This window comes from Ahaetulla prasina, chromosome 4 (genome assembly GCF_028640845.1).
Source record: "Ahaetulla prasina isolate Xishuangbanna chromosome 4, ASM2864084v1, whole genome shotgun sequence".
NCBI lineage: Eukaryota > Metazoa > Chordata > Lepidosauria > Squamata > Colubridae > Ahaetulla > Ahaetulla prasina.
This window is the reverse complement of record NC_080542.1, coordinates 1786296-1803391: the sequence shown is the minus strand read 5'-3', so window position 1 is coordinate 1803391 and position 17096 is coordinate 1786296. Positions and strand designations below refer to the sequence as shown.

Here is a 17096-nt window from a genome sequence, read left to right as displayed (position 1 = left end):
AATTAAAAGACAAACCGGGAGAATGTTTCCTGGCTAATGGGTGGTTGGGCCGTGCAAAAAGTCATTCCTGAAGGTTTTGGAGGAATTCTGGACTTCCTTTGGCCGATATTTGCCCGGCTTCCTCCACCCCATGAGCAACATTTGATCCCTATAATTTTTATTTTATTTTATTTGGTATTTTTAGGCAAAGCAGCTGAATCAATTCCCCAGCCAGCCAGCATTTTTAAGGGGTTGCAAAAATTTGGCCCCCCGGAACAGGGGGCTCCCGCAACCTGGTCTTCCTCCTCCCGGGGTGGAGGGTTGAGATTTTCTTCCCCACCTCCAAGGGTTCCTAGGACATAGGGTTGGAAGGGACCTCGGAGGTCTTCTAGTCGAACCCCTTGCTCAAGCAGGAGACCCTCCTATACACCATGGTGCTGCAATCTCTTCTTGAAAACCTGCAGGGATGGATGGAGCACCTGCAACTTCTGGTGGCAAGCTGTTCCACAGGCTAATTGTCCTTACTCTTAGGAAGTTTCTCCTTAGTTCCAGGTTGCTAATCTCCTTTTGTTTGTTTGTTTGTTTAAAAAAGTTTTATTTTAACATTCCTATCCAATAACATATCCAATAACATATTTAATGTACCATCATATACAATTAATCGGATCTGCCCGGTCACCACCCCCTTCCTTTTACTCTCCTTCTCTACCTTCTTCTACTTTCCACAACCATCCTCCCCCTCTCTTATCTACATCCTCTCCTCCTTCCTCCCTACTCCTTTCTTCTCCCTCTTCTATCCCTCTTCCTTCCTTCCTTTCCTCTTCCTCCTCTTCTCTTTCCTACCTCCTTCTCTCTTCTACTTCCTTCTTTCCCATCATTCTGAAGTGGTAGCCGGGCAGCTCCGATCTTACATTAATTATACATCTTCAATCATCTTTGTACATTAACTATCAATCCATTTTCTACCCTCATCCCCCCTTCCCCTTCCTCCCCCCCACCCCCCGGGACTTCCGAGAACCGAATACAGGGTATAAAACTAACAACAAAAATTAAAATATAGCACAAATCATAATCCATAATCACTCCTTAAAACCTCCACTCCCCTTCCAGAGACAAAGAAGATACTTTTCTTCCAATCCATTATATATCAGACCATTCCACTCCTAGAGTTCTCAGAAATTTCCGATTGAGTTAGTGTTTGTTCTTGAATAAAGGACATATAATATCCAACCTTCATCAATCAATATCAAAACAACGTTCCATCTTCCAATATTCACCAAGGGTTCTTCTAAAATGTCTTTCTTCCTTAAGCAGTCTCTCAAGAATAGTTCATATTTCCAACTTAATTTCTTTAATTTTTCTGTCCAACCTTCAAGGGTAAACAATAGTCCATCTTTTCACATCTTTAACATTTATATACAGCAAATAATATTACAAATATCCAATATATCAATTGTAATGATTAAAATCTTCACTTTACCTTACTTATGTCAAATAACATTATTAAAATTACACCTATAACTTCTCCAAAATACATCTATTATAACAATTACATTCTAATTAGCCGTATAACAACATTACATCCATCTCTTAAATATAATATTTAATCCAAATTCCTAAATTTTACTATCTATCCTCCAAAGTTAAACAATATTCCATCTTCCTATTATATATGATTATGGTTATGCGCACTACCATTGGGCATGGGGGGAGGGGGGAGGCAGGGATTTTTGCTACCGGTTCTCTGAACCACCCGCCGCCATCGTTACCGGATCAGGCGATCCGGTCCGAACCGGGAGCATTTCACCCCCTGAATAGAATAACAGAGTTAGAAGGGACCTTGGAGGTCTTCTAGTCCAACCCCTTTGCTCAAGCAGGAGACGCTACCGTTTCAGTCTGTCTCTTCGTGAAAACCTCCAGGGATGGAGCGCCCACAACTTCTGGTGGCAAGCTGTTCCACGGGTTAATTTGTCCTCACTGTCAGGAAATTCCTCCTTTGTTCTAGGTTGCTTCTCTCCTTGGATCAGTTTCCACCCGTTGCTTCTTCTCCTGCCTTCGGGTGCTTTGGAGAATAGCTTGGCCCCCCTTCCTCCTCTCTCTGGCAGCCCCCCAAATATTGGAACACTGCTATCATGTCTCCCCTGGTCCTTCTCTTCACTAGACTAGCCATGCCCAGTTCCTGCAACCGTTCATCGTATGTTTTAGCCTCCAGTCCCCGAATCATCTTTGTTGCTCTTCTCTGCACTCTTTCTAGAGTCTCAGCATCTTTTGTGTATTGTGGTGCAGGAACTATGGATAGTAACTACCTGACTTTTGGGGAGAGAGTAACAATCTCACCCAGGTGCCCAGCGTCTCCTGGGGCAGACCTGCGCCTTGGAGAAGACCCAACCATTACTTGTGTCCACATGGCATTTCCTGGACCGTAAGGGGCTCCAACTCAATGGGGGCTGGAAAAAGGACCAAATTCAGAGACTTGAGAGGGGAGCAAAGCTCTAATCACTTAGGAGATTTGTGAGTTTTGAAAGCCAGTTGGGCGATTTGGGGCCAGCAATCCCAAAATCCCCCAAAGTGCTTGGCTCCCTTGTTCTCCCTTCCCAGGGCGGAGAGAAAAAGTGACTGGCCCAAGGTCTGATTCTGGGTGTAAGGCAGGACTCGAACACACATCCTCCCAAGTTTCTATCTAAGCCCAGTGCTGTAACCACTACACCCCCCCCGACTCTCCCTCCCCCCCCCCATAGTTTTAATTTGGAGCTGATGAAGTCCCCCAACACCATGTTGCTCCGACTAGGAAGTTTTTTGGCAGCTTTTTAAGAGCAAAGGATGGCGACGAAAAACCAAACTACCTTTTGAATTTGTCGACGGGGGGGAAAAAAGACACACACAAACTCTGCAAATTTTTTTCTTTTTTTTACTGACGCCCAAACTGCACACAATGGTTTACACACACGGGGTGGTTCTTCAAACAATTGGGGGGAGGGGAAGGAAAAAAAAATTAACTCAAGATTCAGAAACTGCCAGTTTTTTTTTTTCTTTTCCCTTTTAAACTGGCAAAGTTGTGGAAGGAGGCAGACAAAGGCCCCTCTGAAGTTTTCTCTTCTTCTTTTTTTTAAAGCAAAGTGACTTTTCCTTTCTTTGTGGTCAAAAGTGGTCCCGCCCCCCCGGCCTGGTCAGGTTTATTCTTCTTTTTTCTTCTTCTTTCCTTTTCTTTTTTTTAACATTTTAGAACTTCCAACAGCAGCAAAGAGGGTTATTTGGTGAAGTTTGGGGTCTCTTCAAGTGCAGGATGAGGTAACTTGGGTTGGAGGCACATTCTGGATACCTGCGAGGGAAAGGAAAGACGGTGCAATCAGATGCCGGTTTGAGGTTTGCGGGGGGCAGAAGAGACACCCCACCCACCTCCCGAGGGAACCCTGGAAACTGAGGCAGGGGTGAGGCATGCAAACTTCAATCTGGACACCGATAAAAGAGACTTGTTTGCTAAGAATTGAATTGAGGGGTCCTTCGGGCTCTGAGTTGGCCTCTTTTTTTTTTGCAGCATTGATGATGGAACCTAGTTTGGGTAACGAAACGTCTTGTGCGGAAACAGCCCAGCTTAGGGAGCACCAGAAATGGTCTAGGGCAGGAGGGTTGGACTAGATGACCTACAAGGTCCCTTCCAACTCCGTTAATCTGCAAGCACACCAAGGACCTCTTCAATCTGAATTTTCAGCTGGAGAAGCAAAGACCCTCTTGGCCAAAATAATAAAAATTGGCCCGAGCCGGACAGATTAGCAAATACAACTTATTTAGCAGCTTCCCAAGAGTTCCGATGGGTTTGCGCTTTGCAGGAAGTCAGGGTAGCTGAGAAAAAGCTCCCAATTTTCTCCCCCCAAATGTTGGTGCATTTGAGAGGTACCGAGCACAAGGAGGAGTGGGCGAAATCTCCAAATTTCGCTTTGCAAAATTTCCCGTTTGCGTTCAAGACATCCGGCAGCTTTCAACACCCCACCCCTCTTCCCCAAGTTATCAACATTTGAAAGCAAAAACTAAACGTGCAAAATTCATCCGTCTTCATTTTTCGCCCAGCGCCGCTGTTGAAAACAAACCGAGTTTGAATCCACCGCTTGACCCAAACAAGCCGTAAAAAGAAACCCCTTACCAGATCACAGCTCTTGGCATCCCCTCAGTGTGTGCAGGCTCTCTTCATGCCAGTAAAACAGGGGCCAGCTCTCCCCCAGGCTCAGGTGTTGAAATCTGGATTTTTATTTTTATTTTTTAAAAAAAAAAAGGCAAACAGGTTGCAAAATCTGCCCACCGGGGACTTGGAACTGCTGCTGCTGTGGCTCAAGAGAGACCCCCGGTGGCCCACAGAGGCATTGCGGGGCTCTTTCCAGCCCGTGCATCCTGGGGAGAAGGTGGGGGGTGGGTGGGTTTCACCTGGGGGTCCAAGGCCTTTCCCCTGCCCTTGCTTACATCCACAAGCTGTTGCTGGATTTCCGGCAGTGGCTGGGTGGGACTTTCCTGGGCTGGGGAAGCAGGCTTGCTGGCTTCGACCACAGGGTCTTGGGTCATCACAGGAGTGCTGGCGGCTGGGGTGTCTCCCCCGGCAGCTGCGGAGCTGGGGGCCGGCTGCTCCTTAGTATTGGTGGTTGCCTAGGGCAGAAAGAGGGGACAAGTTGCCAGATTGCGCGGGAAGGGGAGTTGTGGGGAGATCAGCACAGAACACGATCCGGTCAGTTTCTGCAACCTCTGCAGAGCCAGGAAGACTTCCCTACCCCCATCCCCTCTTAACGATTGAGCGAAGATAACCTGGGCCGTTAAAAACATTATCTCTGCAGCAATTGAAGCTTCAGAAAAGGAGAAGAAAAAGGAGAAGAAGAAAAAAGAATAAAAAGGCTTAGAATACGCAGATTAACTATAAATTAGTAGAAGGAAAATAGCATAAAAGTTTGCTGGAACTGCCAGCACTAAGTAGCAGAGTCCCTTTTCCCCCCCCTTCTCATTTTCAAAACTGTTTAACGGCAGTCGCCGGTCCCAACTGGCGTCGGTAAACAAGGACGAGACCTTGTACCGCTATGGGAAGCAAAAGAGAATTTCAAGCATATCCAAAGAAAAGCAGACTTTAAAAAAAAAAAAAACGCTTTTCTATCTGTCCTTCCTGCCAGGGATCCCCTTCGAGTCTTTCCAAGAAGGTAAATCGGGGATCCTTGAGATACCCCTAAAATTTGGAAGGGGGTTTTTTCCAAGAGCCATTCTGGAAAAATAAAGACAACGGCGAAGGTTGCGGCTTTAACTTTGCATTGTGTTCCTCGCTTGAATAATAAAAAAAAAAGGATTCAAAATCAAAAATTAGTTGGGCTGGTGAAGGGTTTTGATGCTATTCCTCTTCCTCCTGCACCCCACCCATCATCCACTGCTCCCCACTCCCCACAATTTCCCCGCCGCCCCTCACCTCAGTTGCCGTCTGGCGAGCCGAAGTCGTCTGCTGGCGTCGGCGCTGGAAGTATGGCCGGTTGCGCTGCCGTTGAGGCTCGGGACGGATCCCGTCCGCTGGCGCTTGGGCTGCCTTTGTCTCGCCGTCTCCCCCCTCCGTGGTAGGCTGCTGCGGAGGACGGGGGCGAAAAGGTCTGGGCAGGACACAGAGGGGTTGAATTAACTCTCAGCCTTCTTCCCCCAGGTGTGTGTGGGGGGCAAGAGATGGCTCCCCAAAGCAGAATCACAATCAGAACAGAGTTGAAAGGGACCTTGGAGGTCTTCTAGTCCACCCCCCCCAGCTCAAGCAGGAGACTCCCCTATACCATTTCAGACAGTCTCTTCTTAAAAACCTCCAGGGATGGGAGCACCCACAACTTCTGGTGGCAAGCCGTTCCACTGGTGAATTGTTCTCGCTGTTAGGAAGTTTCTCCCTAATTCCAGGTTGCTTCTGTCCTTGATTAGTTTCCATCCGTCGTTTCTTGTCCTGCCCTCTGAATAAGCTTTCCGCAGAGTATAATAAGCATATTCTACTATACTTCTACTATATTCTACTACAATATACTTATGATACTATCTTCTACTTATTATACTCTGCAGAAAGCTTATTCTATTGTACTAGGTCATAATAAGTAGATTATAGTATAATATACTATTATACCATGCGGAAATATAATATAAAATAGAATAGAATATACTTATCATAACCTAATATAATAGAACATGCTTTCCACATAGTATAGCCACTGCTGGTTTTGCCAGGCCCTTGCAGGAATTACCCAACGCAATTCAACAACCTCGCTAAATAGAATTAGAATTCTTTATTGGCCAAGAGTGACTGGCTACACAAGGCATTTGTCTCTGGTGCATAAGCTCTCAGTGTACATATAGGCAACATATATGCGATAAACCATGATCATGATCCTAAAATGCAATCATCAGTCATAAGATACAACTCCAAATATAAATGTAACATCATATAAAGACAGGGCAGCTGGAGGTAGGCTAGAAAATAGTGCGGTTTGTATAAAAATAAATAAATTAGGGTGCCAGATATAATCTAAACGTTTAACAGTGTTACTCATCCTGGACAAGATGAAAATGGATGGACGTCAACTCCCAGAATTCCCCAGCCATCAAAAAGTTTACCAAAATTCAGCATGGCTAAGACAAAAACAAATGTGATTCTACCTTTATCGCATGTTTTGATCCGGTAACTTTCTTAATAGACGGTGGGAATACAGTAGACGTAATATATCTTGATATATTATATCTCTACTATATTATATCTCAGCAAAGTGAACAAAACAACACATGGCGAGCTTAAAGGGCTAGATGGCATGACAATTAAATGGGGAATTGATACGCTGGGCAGGGGATTCTGGGAGCTGAAGTCCACCCATCGGGTCAGTCGCCCAGGTGGAGAAAGACTGATTCAGCAAATTACTTTCTTAGGGTAGAATTACTCTGCTGAAAGTCGCTTGATTATAAGGAGAAACCTTCTGAATTCTGTTTGTGCCATTCCTCGCACAAACCAACATTGGCAAAGCTTTCTCACAGCTGGGAATCCTGGCTTGTTCCAATCGGTTCACCTGCTCAGCAAGGCCAGCCACGTTTCCTCTCCCTCCCTAAATAAACCCTGAATGATGGTCTCCTGACTCTATTGCTTATATAATCCTGTCCCCCTATCCGGGTGGGCAAATGACTGTGCCAAGGCAGTCTCGTCTTAACCAGGGGAAGGCTAGCTTGGAACCTGGTTAGCTTTCTCTGCAGTGTGTGTGTGTGTGTAAAGAAAGACTTGCCTGCGGTATCTGGGACGAAATCGAGGTGCTGGGGCTCTCTCGCCCGCCTGGATCTGCTGAGGCTGGTCTCCTTCAGGCTGGGTAGCATCTTTGGGGTCTGTGCTGTCAGAGCCCTGGGAAGGAAGAGCAAGATGAGGAGAAGGAGTTAGAAGGGACCTCCTAGAGATCATCTAGTCCACCCCCGCTCAAGCAAGAGCCCCTCTACCATTCCACACGGAACAGAGTTGGAAGGGACCTCGGAGGTCTTCTAGCCCAACCCTATGGGGTCCAGCTGAGAGCAATGTCCAGCCTCTGGCACATCTGGAATTCTGGGAGGGCTGGAAAGGAAGGGGGGATCTTGTCAAAGCCCCCCCCCTCAAAAAAAACAAAAACATCCAGAAGACACATCAGCAAAGCAGGAAGAGAAAAGGCTAAGCCCTGAAACAGCAACAGGGGACAGGAGGGTCCTTTCTCAAGTGCCAGATCTCCCCCTTGTCCCAAAAAGGGGGTGCGTGGATGCAGAGGCCTCCTTTGAGGAGGGGTGTGTGTGTGACAACCTCAGACAATTCCAGGTTAATTCCCCAGAGCAGGACTTGGGGGAACGAGAGAAATAAGGAGGAGAAGAGAGTCTCTTTTTTGACCCCTGGGGTCATGGAGTCACATGGCGGCCGCCAGCTCTGCGGCCCCCAGACTCACTTCCACAGTCTGGGCCTGCTGGGGCTGCTGGGCCTGAGCCCGGGGTCCCCGCACGAATCTCCGGCGGAAGAAAAAGGGCGGGGGGCGCCTCCTGCGTGGGCGCTGCTGTACCGCCTCGTCCACTCTCTCCCCCTCGCTGACCGTCTCGGCGCCCCCTTCAGGCCGGGCAGCATCTGGGGGCAGCTGAGTCTGCCGGGGACGGGGGATAAACCGGCGGAAGCGACGGCGGTTGGGGGCATAGCGGCTGCCTTTCACGGGAACCCCGCCGGGGCCGGTGACGTTGGCTGCTTCGGCCCCCTGCGGAAGACAAAAAAAAAAAAGAAGAGGAGGAGACGGGTCAGTCGCATGGCGGGACCCCAACTCGGCTCCTGATGGACTGAGTGAAGCCACACCGCACGGCCGCACCTTCTCGCCTTCCACCACATCAAACTCCACCGTTTCTCCATCTCCAACACTTCGCAGGAATTTACGAGGATTGTTTCTCTTGATCGCCGTCTAAGGGGGGGAAAAAAACAACCGAGTGAGCTTTGGGGGCAGAAAGGCAGAAGGGGGCGCAGAGATGGCCTTTGGGGCATGGCCATCCGGCTGTCCAACTTCGGCAACTTGGAAGAACTCCCAGAATCCCCCTGCCATCTCTTTTTTCCCCCCTTTGCTGACGTCAAGTTATATTACGTTCACCTCATACCCACCGTCTATTAAGAAAGTTACCCGATCCAAAAAAAACCAACCCCGCAATAAAGGAGTTTAGCCACATTTGTTCTTGTCCACCAGCTGTGCTTGCTGGGGAATGCTGGGAGTTGAAGTCCACAGCTCTTAAAGTGGCCACGGTTGGACACCTGGAATTTACCCGGTGCTAAGTTTCCAAGCACACAAGTGTGCGCTTGTCTGTGTTTTGAAGCAAAAAACCCCCCCCAAAACTTGGCACCCGTGTTCCTAGTATTTATCTAACCAATTAAATAAACCCAAATAATTGTGGGCAAGTTACAATTCTAACACTGTAAAGCAATTAACACAAATTATAGTGACGAATAACATAATTGAGCATTTGCTAAAAAGAATAAAACAGTGTAAGGCATCCAGGAAATAAACAAAAAAAACAGCAGCCGAGATAATTAAACAGTTTAGAGTACAGCTAAATAACGGGGGTCTTTTAATACCTTCTGAGCCCCAGAGGGGGAGGGGAAGCAAGTTTTTAAGTCTTGTGAAAGGCCAAGCAGGGTTGGGACACTATCCGTGATTGTAGGCTTGTTGACAATCCTGGTGACTATTTTTAAGTTAGTCAACCCCACAAAGAAAATCCTTTTCAAAGCTTTTTTTTTTTTTGCAAAGCTGGCAATTAGGAATTGGCGCCAAGGACAGATGCCTAAAGCGTGCAATTAAAGGAGGGAGTTGGTTACTAGCCTGGGGGAGATAAGGCTAGTATCAGGGAAGGCGGCTAAATTGGGCCAAATTGGTGCCGCTATTGGGGCTGGTTTGCCGGGATCCCTCAGAAATTCCCCCCCAAAGTTTTAACACCAACAGTTTCTCACAATTTCCACGGAGGAACAAACCCAACGCTTCCCTTGCTGGCTCAAACTTACTACAGGGAGCAAAGGCAGCAACGGCCAAGGTGAAGGCTGAAGGGAGCAATAACGGAGGGGGGAAAAAAGGAAATTAAAAAGGAATTTAACTTACACACTGCTCAGTTCTTACCTGGTGCACAAACACATCCTCTTTGGTATCATTCCTGCAAGTAGGGAGCAAGATTAAGGAAAGGAAAAATATAAACCTTGAAATCTTTTAATCCCTCAGGCTAACCATGGTTTGCTCTGAATCAGGGCTAAAATTACGAGGGGAAATGGAGAGCGTTAAGGAGACCCATCTCCAAATTCTAGTTCAGTTGTGCTTGGTTAAACTCAATTTAAAAAAAAACAACCAAACTTGGTTTGGGTTGGAAACCAACATCCAAAAAATGTCAAGTTTGTTTGACCAGAAGGTTAGAAAGCCAACTAATTAAAGGAATGAAGGTCGCCCATAAACCTGGTTTCTCTCTCTTTTCAAAGGGAAGGGCATCCAATTAGCCTTTGTCCCTAAATCGATTATAAATTTGTGTGGGTTTTTTTTTTTTGTGTTTGTGTGTGTGTGCAACTTGATGCTTCTTGGACACAGAAGAGCCCAGCGTAAAGTTTTAAACCTTCAAAGCTGCCAAAGGAAAAAAAAACCCCTTTATTTCCAGTGGAGTTCTAACCAGGAAGGAGTGCCAAATAAAAAGAGGCCAGCCGACAGAGAGAGACGGAGAATATTTGTGGCTCAGGGTCAGACTTGAGGATCCTTTGTGCTCTCTGAGCGTGGCGGCTTTTCTTGCAGAGGTTTCATGACCCAACTAGGGAACATCATCCGTGCTAGAAAGGGACTGTATCTAAACAGCAGGCAACCCCCACTTGCTTCTAGCACGGATGATGTTCTCTAGCTGGGTCATGAAACCTCTGCAAGAAAAACGGCCAAGTTTGGAGAGCACCGAGGGCTCCAATCGAAAGAAACATCTTCTCGGTGACTTTGCTGGAAAAGCCAACACCCATCAGCCTCGTCCAAAATGCCACGGCCCCGATACCTGGACACCCATGGGGCACTTCGCCGGCATCGCACATCCCCTAAGCAGGCAGAGCACCCAAGCGGGCATCTGGGTACAAGGACAGACTTCCCAGATAAGGCACTCCGGCTATTCCAACTTGGCTCGGGCTGGGTGTTTGCTCAGGCCACTCCGACAAACACTGGTCTCAACAAACCAACCCAGATTTAAAAAAGAAAAATTAAAAAAAAAACAACCACACCAACAGAAAAGCCGCTGCCAGATTTGTCAGGTAATCTTTGGTCTTCTGGCTTGGTTGGTGTTTTTTCTCTCTCTCTCTCTCTCCAAGAGAAGGAAGTTGGTACAGAGCTTCCGAACTAGCTAAGGGCTGCTCCGGGCTTCCGTCAAGCCACCTTTGGGAGTTAATTTAGGCTTGACCACGAAGTGACCACAGTTTAGGGGTAGAAACGCCAATATCCCAGCGGGATGCAGCCCCATCTTGGATTAAACCTGGAAAGCCAGTCTGTTACAAAGCACAACTTCCCTAGAGAGAATCTTAGCTGAACAGCGAAACATGGCCAACCAACAATTGGCTTAATTAACAACGATTAAACCGAGTTGAGTGGTTTTTTTTTTTATTATTGTTTTTCACCTCCCCAATAGCAAAGGTTCTCCCCGGATTTCAACCCAGCACCTTTGGGGAAGGAAGCCCAAGAGGGAAGTGTGGGGGGGGAGGGCTCTCACCTGTTTATAAATCCATAACCATTGCGGACGTTGAACCACTTCACCGTGCCCTGCACCTGGGTGGCTGGAAGCCAGAGGGTGGGAGGTGGGGAAGAAAGAAAGAAAAGACTGGTGACACTGCTAGAGGGACATCTTTCTTGGCGCCCCCCCCTCCGACTCCCCCAGGAATAGCTGCTGCTTTCAGAGCCGGCGTCTCTCCCCCGCAAAGCCAGCTGGAGCTCATCATCCTGGTCAAGGGCACCAGGAGTGTTGGAGCCGGGAGGTTTGACGTCCTGGCCTCTTGGAAGGTGGGGGAGTTTTAGTGACCTCCGGAGTGACACCCACTCATTATGGACGCCCCCACCCCCCCCCGGCTGGGGAGACGGAGTTTTTCTCCCAAAGCAAGTTAAACGGGGCAATTCGGAAGAAAGACCGCCCCACCCCCGGGCTCCGCGGAGATTAGTTTCCAGCGGGGCTGGGGTCCGGCTGGCAGGGGCGGGGGGCTGCTGACACAAGCGGGACCCCCGGCCTCCCTCCTTCCCCCACCCCCCACAAGCAGAACCGCCCCCACCCCACCCCGGAGTCTTCCTCTCCGCCAGCAACGCGGGACCGTGGTAGGCAGAAAGGACGCCCCCTCCCCAAGTCAGTGAAAGCACTCGCGCTTGGCCCGGGACCCATCATGCTCAGCAGCGCAGTCCCGAAGTCAGCAGAGTTCTCGGCCTTGAGAAAGGCCACCTCCCGCGAGCTTGGGAATGGGAATTGTAGTCCCGCGTCGCCCCCCCCTCACTTTCCAGTCGGGAAAAGCCCCGGAGAAACGCATCCTGCTCGGCCGCCAGAAAGGCCACCTTCCGCGACTCTGGATGATGGGACCTGTAGTGCTGCGCCAACGGCAGCCTACGTGAGGGTCTCCCGCGCCGCCGCCGCCGCCCCCCACCCACCCTCCAGTCCGGAAAAGCCACCGCGACCCAACACGCCCAGCCACGGAGTCCCGAAGACAGCGGCGTTTCCTGGCTGCCATAAAAACCACCTCTCCAGCGAGCCTGGGGATGGGAATTGTAGTCCCGCGCCGCCCTCCCACTCCGAAAAAGCTCCGGAGAAACCCATCCCGCCCAGCCGCGGCATCTCCCGGCGGCCAGAAAGCCCACCTCCCGCGACTCTGGCTGATGGGAACTTTAGTCTCTTTCCCCACCCCCACCCACTCTACTCGGAGAAAAGTCCGGAGAAACCCATCCTGCCCAGCCGCCAGAAAGGTCACCTCCCGCGACTCTGGGTGATGGAACCTGTAGTCCCGCCGCCCCCCCTCTAGTCGGGAAAACTGGAGAAACCCATCTTGCCCACACGCAGAGTCCCCCGGCCGCCAGAAAAAGCCCACCTCCCGCGACTCTGGATGATGGAACCGGTAGTCCGCCTTCCCCCCCTCCCTCCACACACACACACACACACTCAAGTCGGGGGGGGAAAAAACCCTCGGAAAAACCCATCCTGCCCAGCCGCCCCCCCACGACTCTGCATGATGGAACCGGTAGTCCCCCTTCTCCCCACCCTCTTCTTCCTCACGCAAACGCTCAAGTCGGGGGGGGGGAGGAAAAACCCGGAGAAACCCATCCTTCCCAGCCACCCTCACGACTCTGGATGATGGAACCTATAGTCCCCCTTCTTCTCAGCCCCCCCACACAAACACTCAAGTCCGGGGGGAAAAAAAAACCCCTCCCCGGAGAACCCCATCTTGCCCAGCGGCCAGAGAAAGTCCACCTCCCGCGACTCCGGATGATGGGACTTGTAGTGCCAGGCCGGCGTCCGCCCACGCGAGGGTCTCTCTCTCTCTTTCTTCTTCCCCCTCGCCGGCGGCGGCAACGGCTCCTCCCGCGGCCCCGCCCCTCACCTAGGACGCGCTTGGCCGCCTGGCTCCGAGCCGCCAAGCCGCCCGCGGGCGCCGCCGGTTTGGCCCCTCCGGCCGCGGGTTCCCCCGCGGGAATCTCCCCGGTGGCGGGCAGGGCTCCGCCGCTCTCCGCTTCGCTCAGCATCCCCGCGCCGCTCCGGTGCTGCTGCTTCTGCTGCCCGTTGGTGCCGCCGCCGCCGCCTCCGCCTCCTCCGCTGCTTCTCCGGCCGCCGAACCTGCGCCTCGTGCCCCGCGACACACCCTCGCTCCTCGCGGCGCCCACGCCCAATCAGCAACCGCCGCTCCGCCCGGCCCCTCGCCCACGCGCGCTCTCGCCAATCAGCTCTCACCTCCGCCTACCGGCCGCTACCTTGACTTTTATGCCCCGCCCGGACACGCCCCCCCGCGCCCCCATTGGCCCAGGGCCACGCTCAGGTGTGGGTGTGTCACAGGGTGAGGGTGGGGGCTCCGCCCACGTGGGCTCGCGCGCTCCGCTGGAAACCTCTCGCAGGTGTAGCTGCGGCTGCAAGCGAAGATTTGCTGGGTGGGGGGTCGCCTCGTTGCTTCCTGGGCTTGGGGGAGGGGAGGGGGGCTGTTTTCTGGCAGACGTTTCGGGACCCGACTAGGGAACATCATCAGTGCTCGTAGGGAATGATTAGGAGGAGGACTGAGGAGTTCTTTGGTGGTCTCTGAGCTGGGTGGTTTTCTGGGAGACGTTTCGGGACCCGACTGGGGAACACCGTCAGTGCTGGAAAGGGGCGGGGGGGGGTTGATTGGAGGGAGGTGGAGGAGGAAGACTGGGGGGTCGCCTCACCGCTTGCTGGTCTCTGAGGGGGGTGGTTTTCTGGGAGACGTTCCAGGACCGGACTGGGAAACACCGTCAGTGCTGGAAAGGGGCGGGGGGGGGTTGATTGGAGGGAGGTGGAGGAGGAAGACTGTGGGGTCGCCTCACCGCTTGCTGGATTTGGGGAGGGGGCGGCTGTTTTCTGGGAGAGGTTTTAGGACCCGACTAGGGAACATCATCAGTGCTCGTAGGGAATGATTAGGAGGAGGACTGAGGAGTCCTTTGGTGGTCTCTGAGCTGGGTGGTTTTCTGGGAGACGTTTCAGGACCCGACTGGGGAACACCGTCAGTGCTGGAAAGGGGCGGGGGGGTTGATTGGAGGGAGGTGGAGGAGGAAGACTGTGGGGTCGCCTCACCGCTTGCTGGATTTAGGGAGGGGGCGGCTGTTTTCTGGGAGGGGTTTTAGGACCCGACTAGGGAACATCATCAGTGCTGGCAGGGAGTGGGGTTTGCAGAGAGAGAGGAAGGAGGAGGAGGAGGGGGACGGGGAGGGGAGGAGGAGGAGGAGGACTGTGGGGTCCTTGATGGTCTCTGAGCTTGGTAGTTTCTTTCATGACCCGACTAGGGATCATCATCAGTGGTAGAAGGGAGGGGGGGGTTGGAGGAGGAGGAATGGTGTGGGGTCTTCGGTGGTTTCTGAGCTGGGTGGTTTTCTTGCAGACGTTTCATGACCCAGCTAGGGAACATCATCAGTGCAGAAACCTCCTCATCAATCATCCTAGAGATTTTTCCCTCCGGGTGCAGGATCCGCCTGCAAGAACTCCCTCCCCCCACAAGCTCCGAGGGGGCCACCAAGTAGCCCCGCAGTTCAATCCCGAGCTATGAAATACTCTCTACGACGATTTGCATGCCTTTCCTTCCGTTCGCATGCAATTTACGCGCACTTTCCTCGCGGTTGCATCTATTCACGTGCATCTGCGGGGCCGCGTCCTCCCCGTGTGGGGCGGAGCTGGGCTCGATCGGATGGGATCGCGGGGCGCTTTTTTCTTGGTTTGTTCGTTTCCGAAGTTGGCGACGGTCGGTGGAGCTCGTGAGGGCTGGGAACGGGGCTTGGAGTAGACCCAGGTTGCAAGCTGCGTCCCCACGACTCGGTTGCGTGCAAGTACAAGCCGTTCGCGATCCTCGCCTCCCGGCGCTGCGCGGATCCCGTCCCCCGTTTGGGGATTTGGGGATCGGAGGAGGATGGCGCCGGCTCCGAAACATGGGCTGACAGACGGGGTGTCCCGTGGAAGCGTCTCACGTGGAACTCCCTGATTCTCGGCGGGGTTCTTTCTTTCTTCCTTCCTTCCTTCCTTCCTTCCTTCCTTCCTTCCTTCCTTCCTTCCTTCCTTCCTTCCTTCCCATCCTTTCCTCCTTCCTTCCTTCCTCTCTTTCCTTCCTTCCTTCCTTCCCCATTCATTCTTTCATTCATTCTTGCTCTGTAAGCTGAGGACTAGCGCCTTGCTGCCACTTTTGACGGGCTCACATTTGGGATCCTGATCATTGGGTGTTCATCAGGTTTCCCTGTTGTCTTCTGTTTGGTGGATCACTTGCCTCACAATCAGGAGGTCGTGAGTTCGATCCTAGGTAGAGGCAGAGATGTAGGGTCTCCTGCTTGGGCAAGGGGGTTGGACCAGATGACCTTGCAAGGTCCCTTCCAACTCTGTTAAATCTGTAATCTGGTAGTTTCTACTTGTTTGCTCCTCCCTACCTTAAACTGAGAGCAAACCCTGTGAAAGTCGCCAACACCCCTGGATGTTGCATGTGTGTGTGTGCGCGCACATGTGTGTTTGGTTACACAGGTAGTCCTCAACTTACGACCTCAACGGAGCCCAACATTTTTGTCACTAAGTGAGACGGGTGCTAAGTGAATTCTGGCCCATTTTATGACCTTTCTTGCCACAGGGGTTAATGGAATCACTGCAGTCATTAAGGTAGTCACATGGTCGTTAAACGAACCCGGCTACTCTGTGGACTTTGCTTAGCGGAAGGTCACAAAAGGGGATCCTGTCACCCCGGGGACACTGCGACCGTCGTAAATGTGAGTCACTTGCCAAGCGCCTGAGTTTTGATCGGGCGACCACGGGGATGGCTGCAGTGGTCGTAAGTGTGAAAAAAAAGTCCCTTTTTTTCCCCCAGTGCCGTTGTAACTTCAAACGGTCACTAAACAAACGGTTGTAAGTGGAGGACCGCTTGGATTGGAAAATAAACTCCAACCGTCTCTGAGCGAGACGCCTGCCTTAATTCTGAATTCTTCTTTTTAAGGCAGGGGGGTCTCCAACCTTGGCAACTTTAAGACTTGTGGACTTCGACTCCCAGAATTCCCCGGTGGCTGAGGGATTCTGGGAATTGAAGTCCCGCAAGCCTCCACACACACCCCCCTGCTGTAGAAGGCAATTTTGCACCCGGCAATGAGACACCTGCCCCGCGCCCCTCCTCCGAAATACAATCTGATTTCCTATCAATCAAAGGCCCTTCATGGTAGAAAGTTGGGGAGGAGATAAAAAGAAAGAAAGAGAGAAAAATAATAATAATAATAAAAGATTTAAAATATATTTCTTGTTTTCTGTGTTTTTTTTTCTTTTTCTTCCGTCCTTCCCCCCACGGTGTATTGTAATCTCCTTTGGGGTTATTTTGGTCAGGTAAAAGTCCGTGAAACTTGTTTGTCTGGATAACCATTAACCTAAGAGGGTGCGGTGTTCCCTGAGTAGGGAAAACATTTTTTTAAAAAAATCAGCCTGGGTTTGACCCGCTGGTCAGTTGGGGACACGATACTTCCTTAACTCTGGACGTCGGAGTCAAAAATGGCTTGTTTTTATCCCATTCAGACATTCGGCTTCATGGTGCACCATGGCTTCATAGTGGTGTAGTTTTGAAACCCTTACCTGGGCGTTTCAACTCCCTTTCATTTACAAAATGGGGCTTACTTCTGACCAACAGGTGGTCCTCGACTTACGGCCATGGTGGAGGCCAACATTTCCGTCGCTAAACGCGGCGGTCGTTCAGTGAACATGGCCCCATTTTACAAGCCTTTCCTGCCATCGTGGTTCAGTGAATCGCTGCCATTATTAAGGGGCGAAACGAGAGTTGCTAGGTGGATTTTGTGACATCTCTTGCCGTATTTTTGTGAAGTGAACCACTGCATTTATTAAGTGAGTCACACGGTTATTAAGTGAGTCACACGGTTTTTAAGTGAGCCAGGCTCTCCCTTGCTGGT

At 51.1% G+C, this 17096-nt stretch overlaps 1 protein-coding gene across 1 annotated transcript; it reads right to left on the bottom strand.

Moving 5' to 3' along the window:
* Nucleotides 1–2869: 2869 nt before the first annotated feature.
* Nucleotides 2870–13328, bottom strand: YBX2 (Y-box binding protein 2). Its single transcript, XM_058183066.1, has 10 exons — nucleotides 13061–13328; nucleotides 11200–11263; nucleotides 9600–9633; nucleotides 8313–8402; nucleotides 7908–8204; nucleotides 7233–7345; nucleotides 5411–5585; nucleotides 4432–4611; nucleotides 4118–4212; nucleotides 2870–3298 (listed from the first exon to the last, which is right to left on the bottom strand). The coding sequence occupies exons 1-9, from the start codon at nucleotides 13200–13202 to the stop codon at nucleotides 4162–4164; spliced, it is 1146 nt and encodes a 381-aa protein (XP_058039049.1). The 5' UTR covers nucleotides 13203–13328; the 3' UTR covers nucleotides 2870–3298; nucleotides 4118–4161.
* Between the last annotated feature and the right edge of the window lie 3768 nt (nucleotides 13329–17096).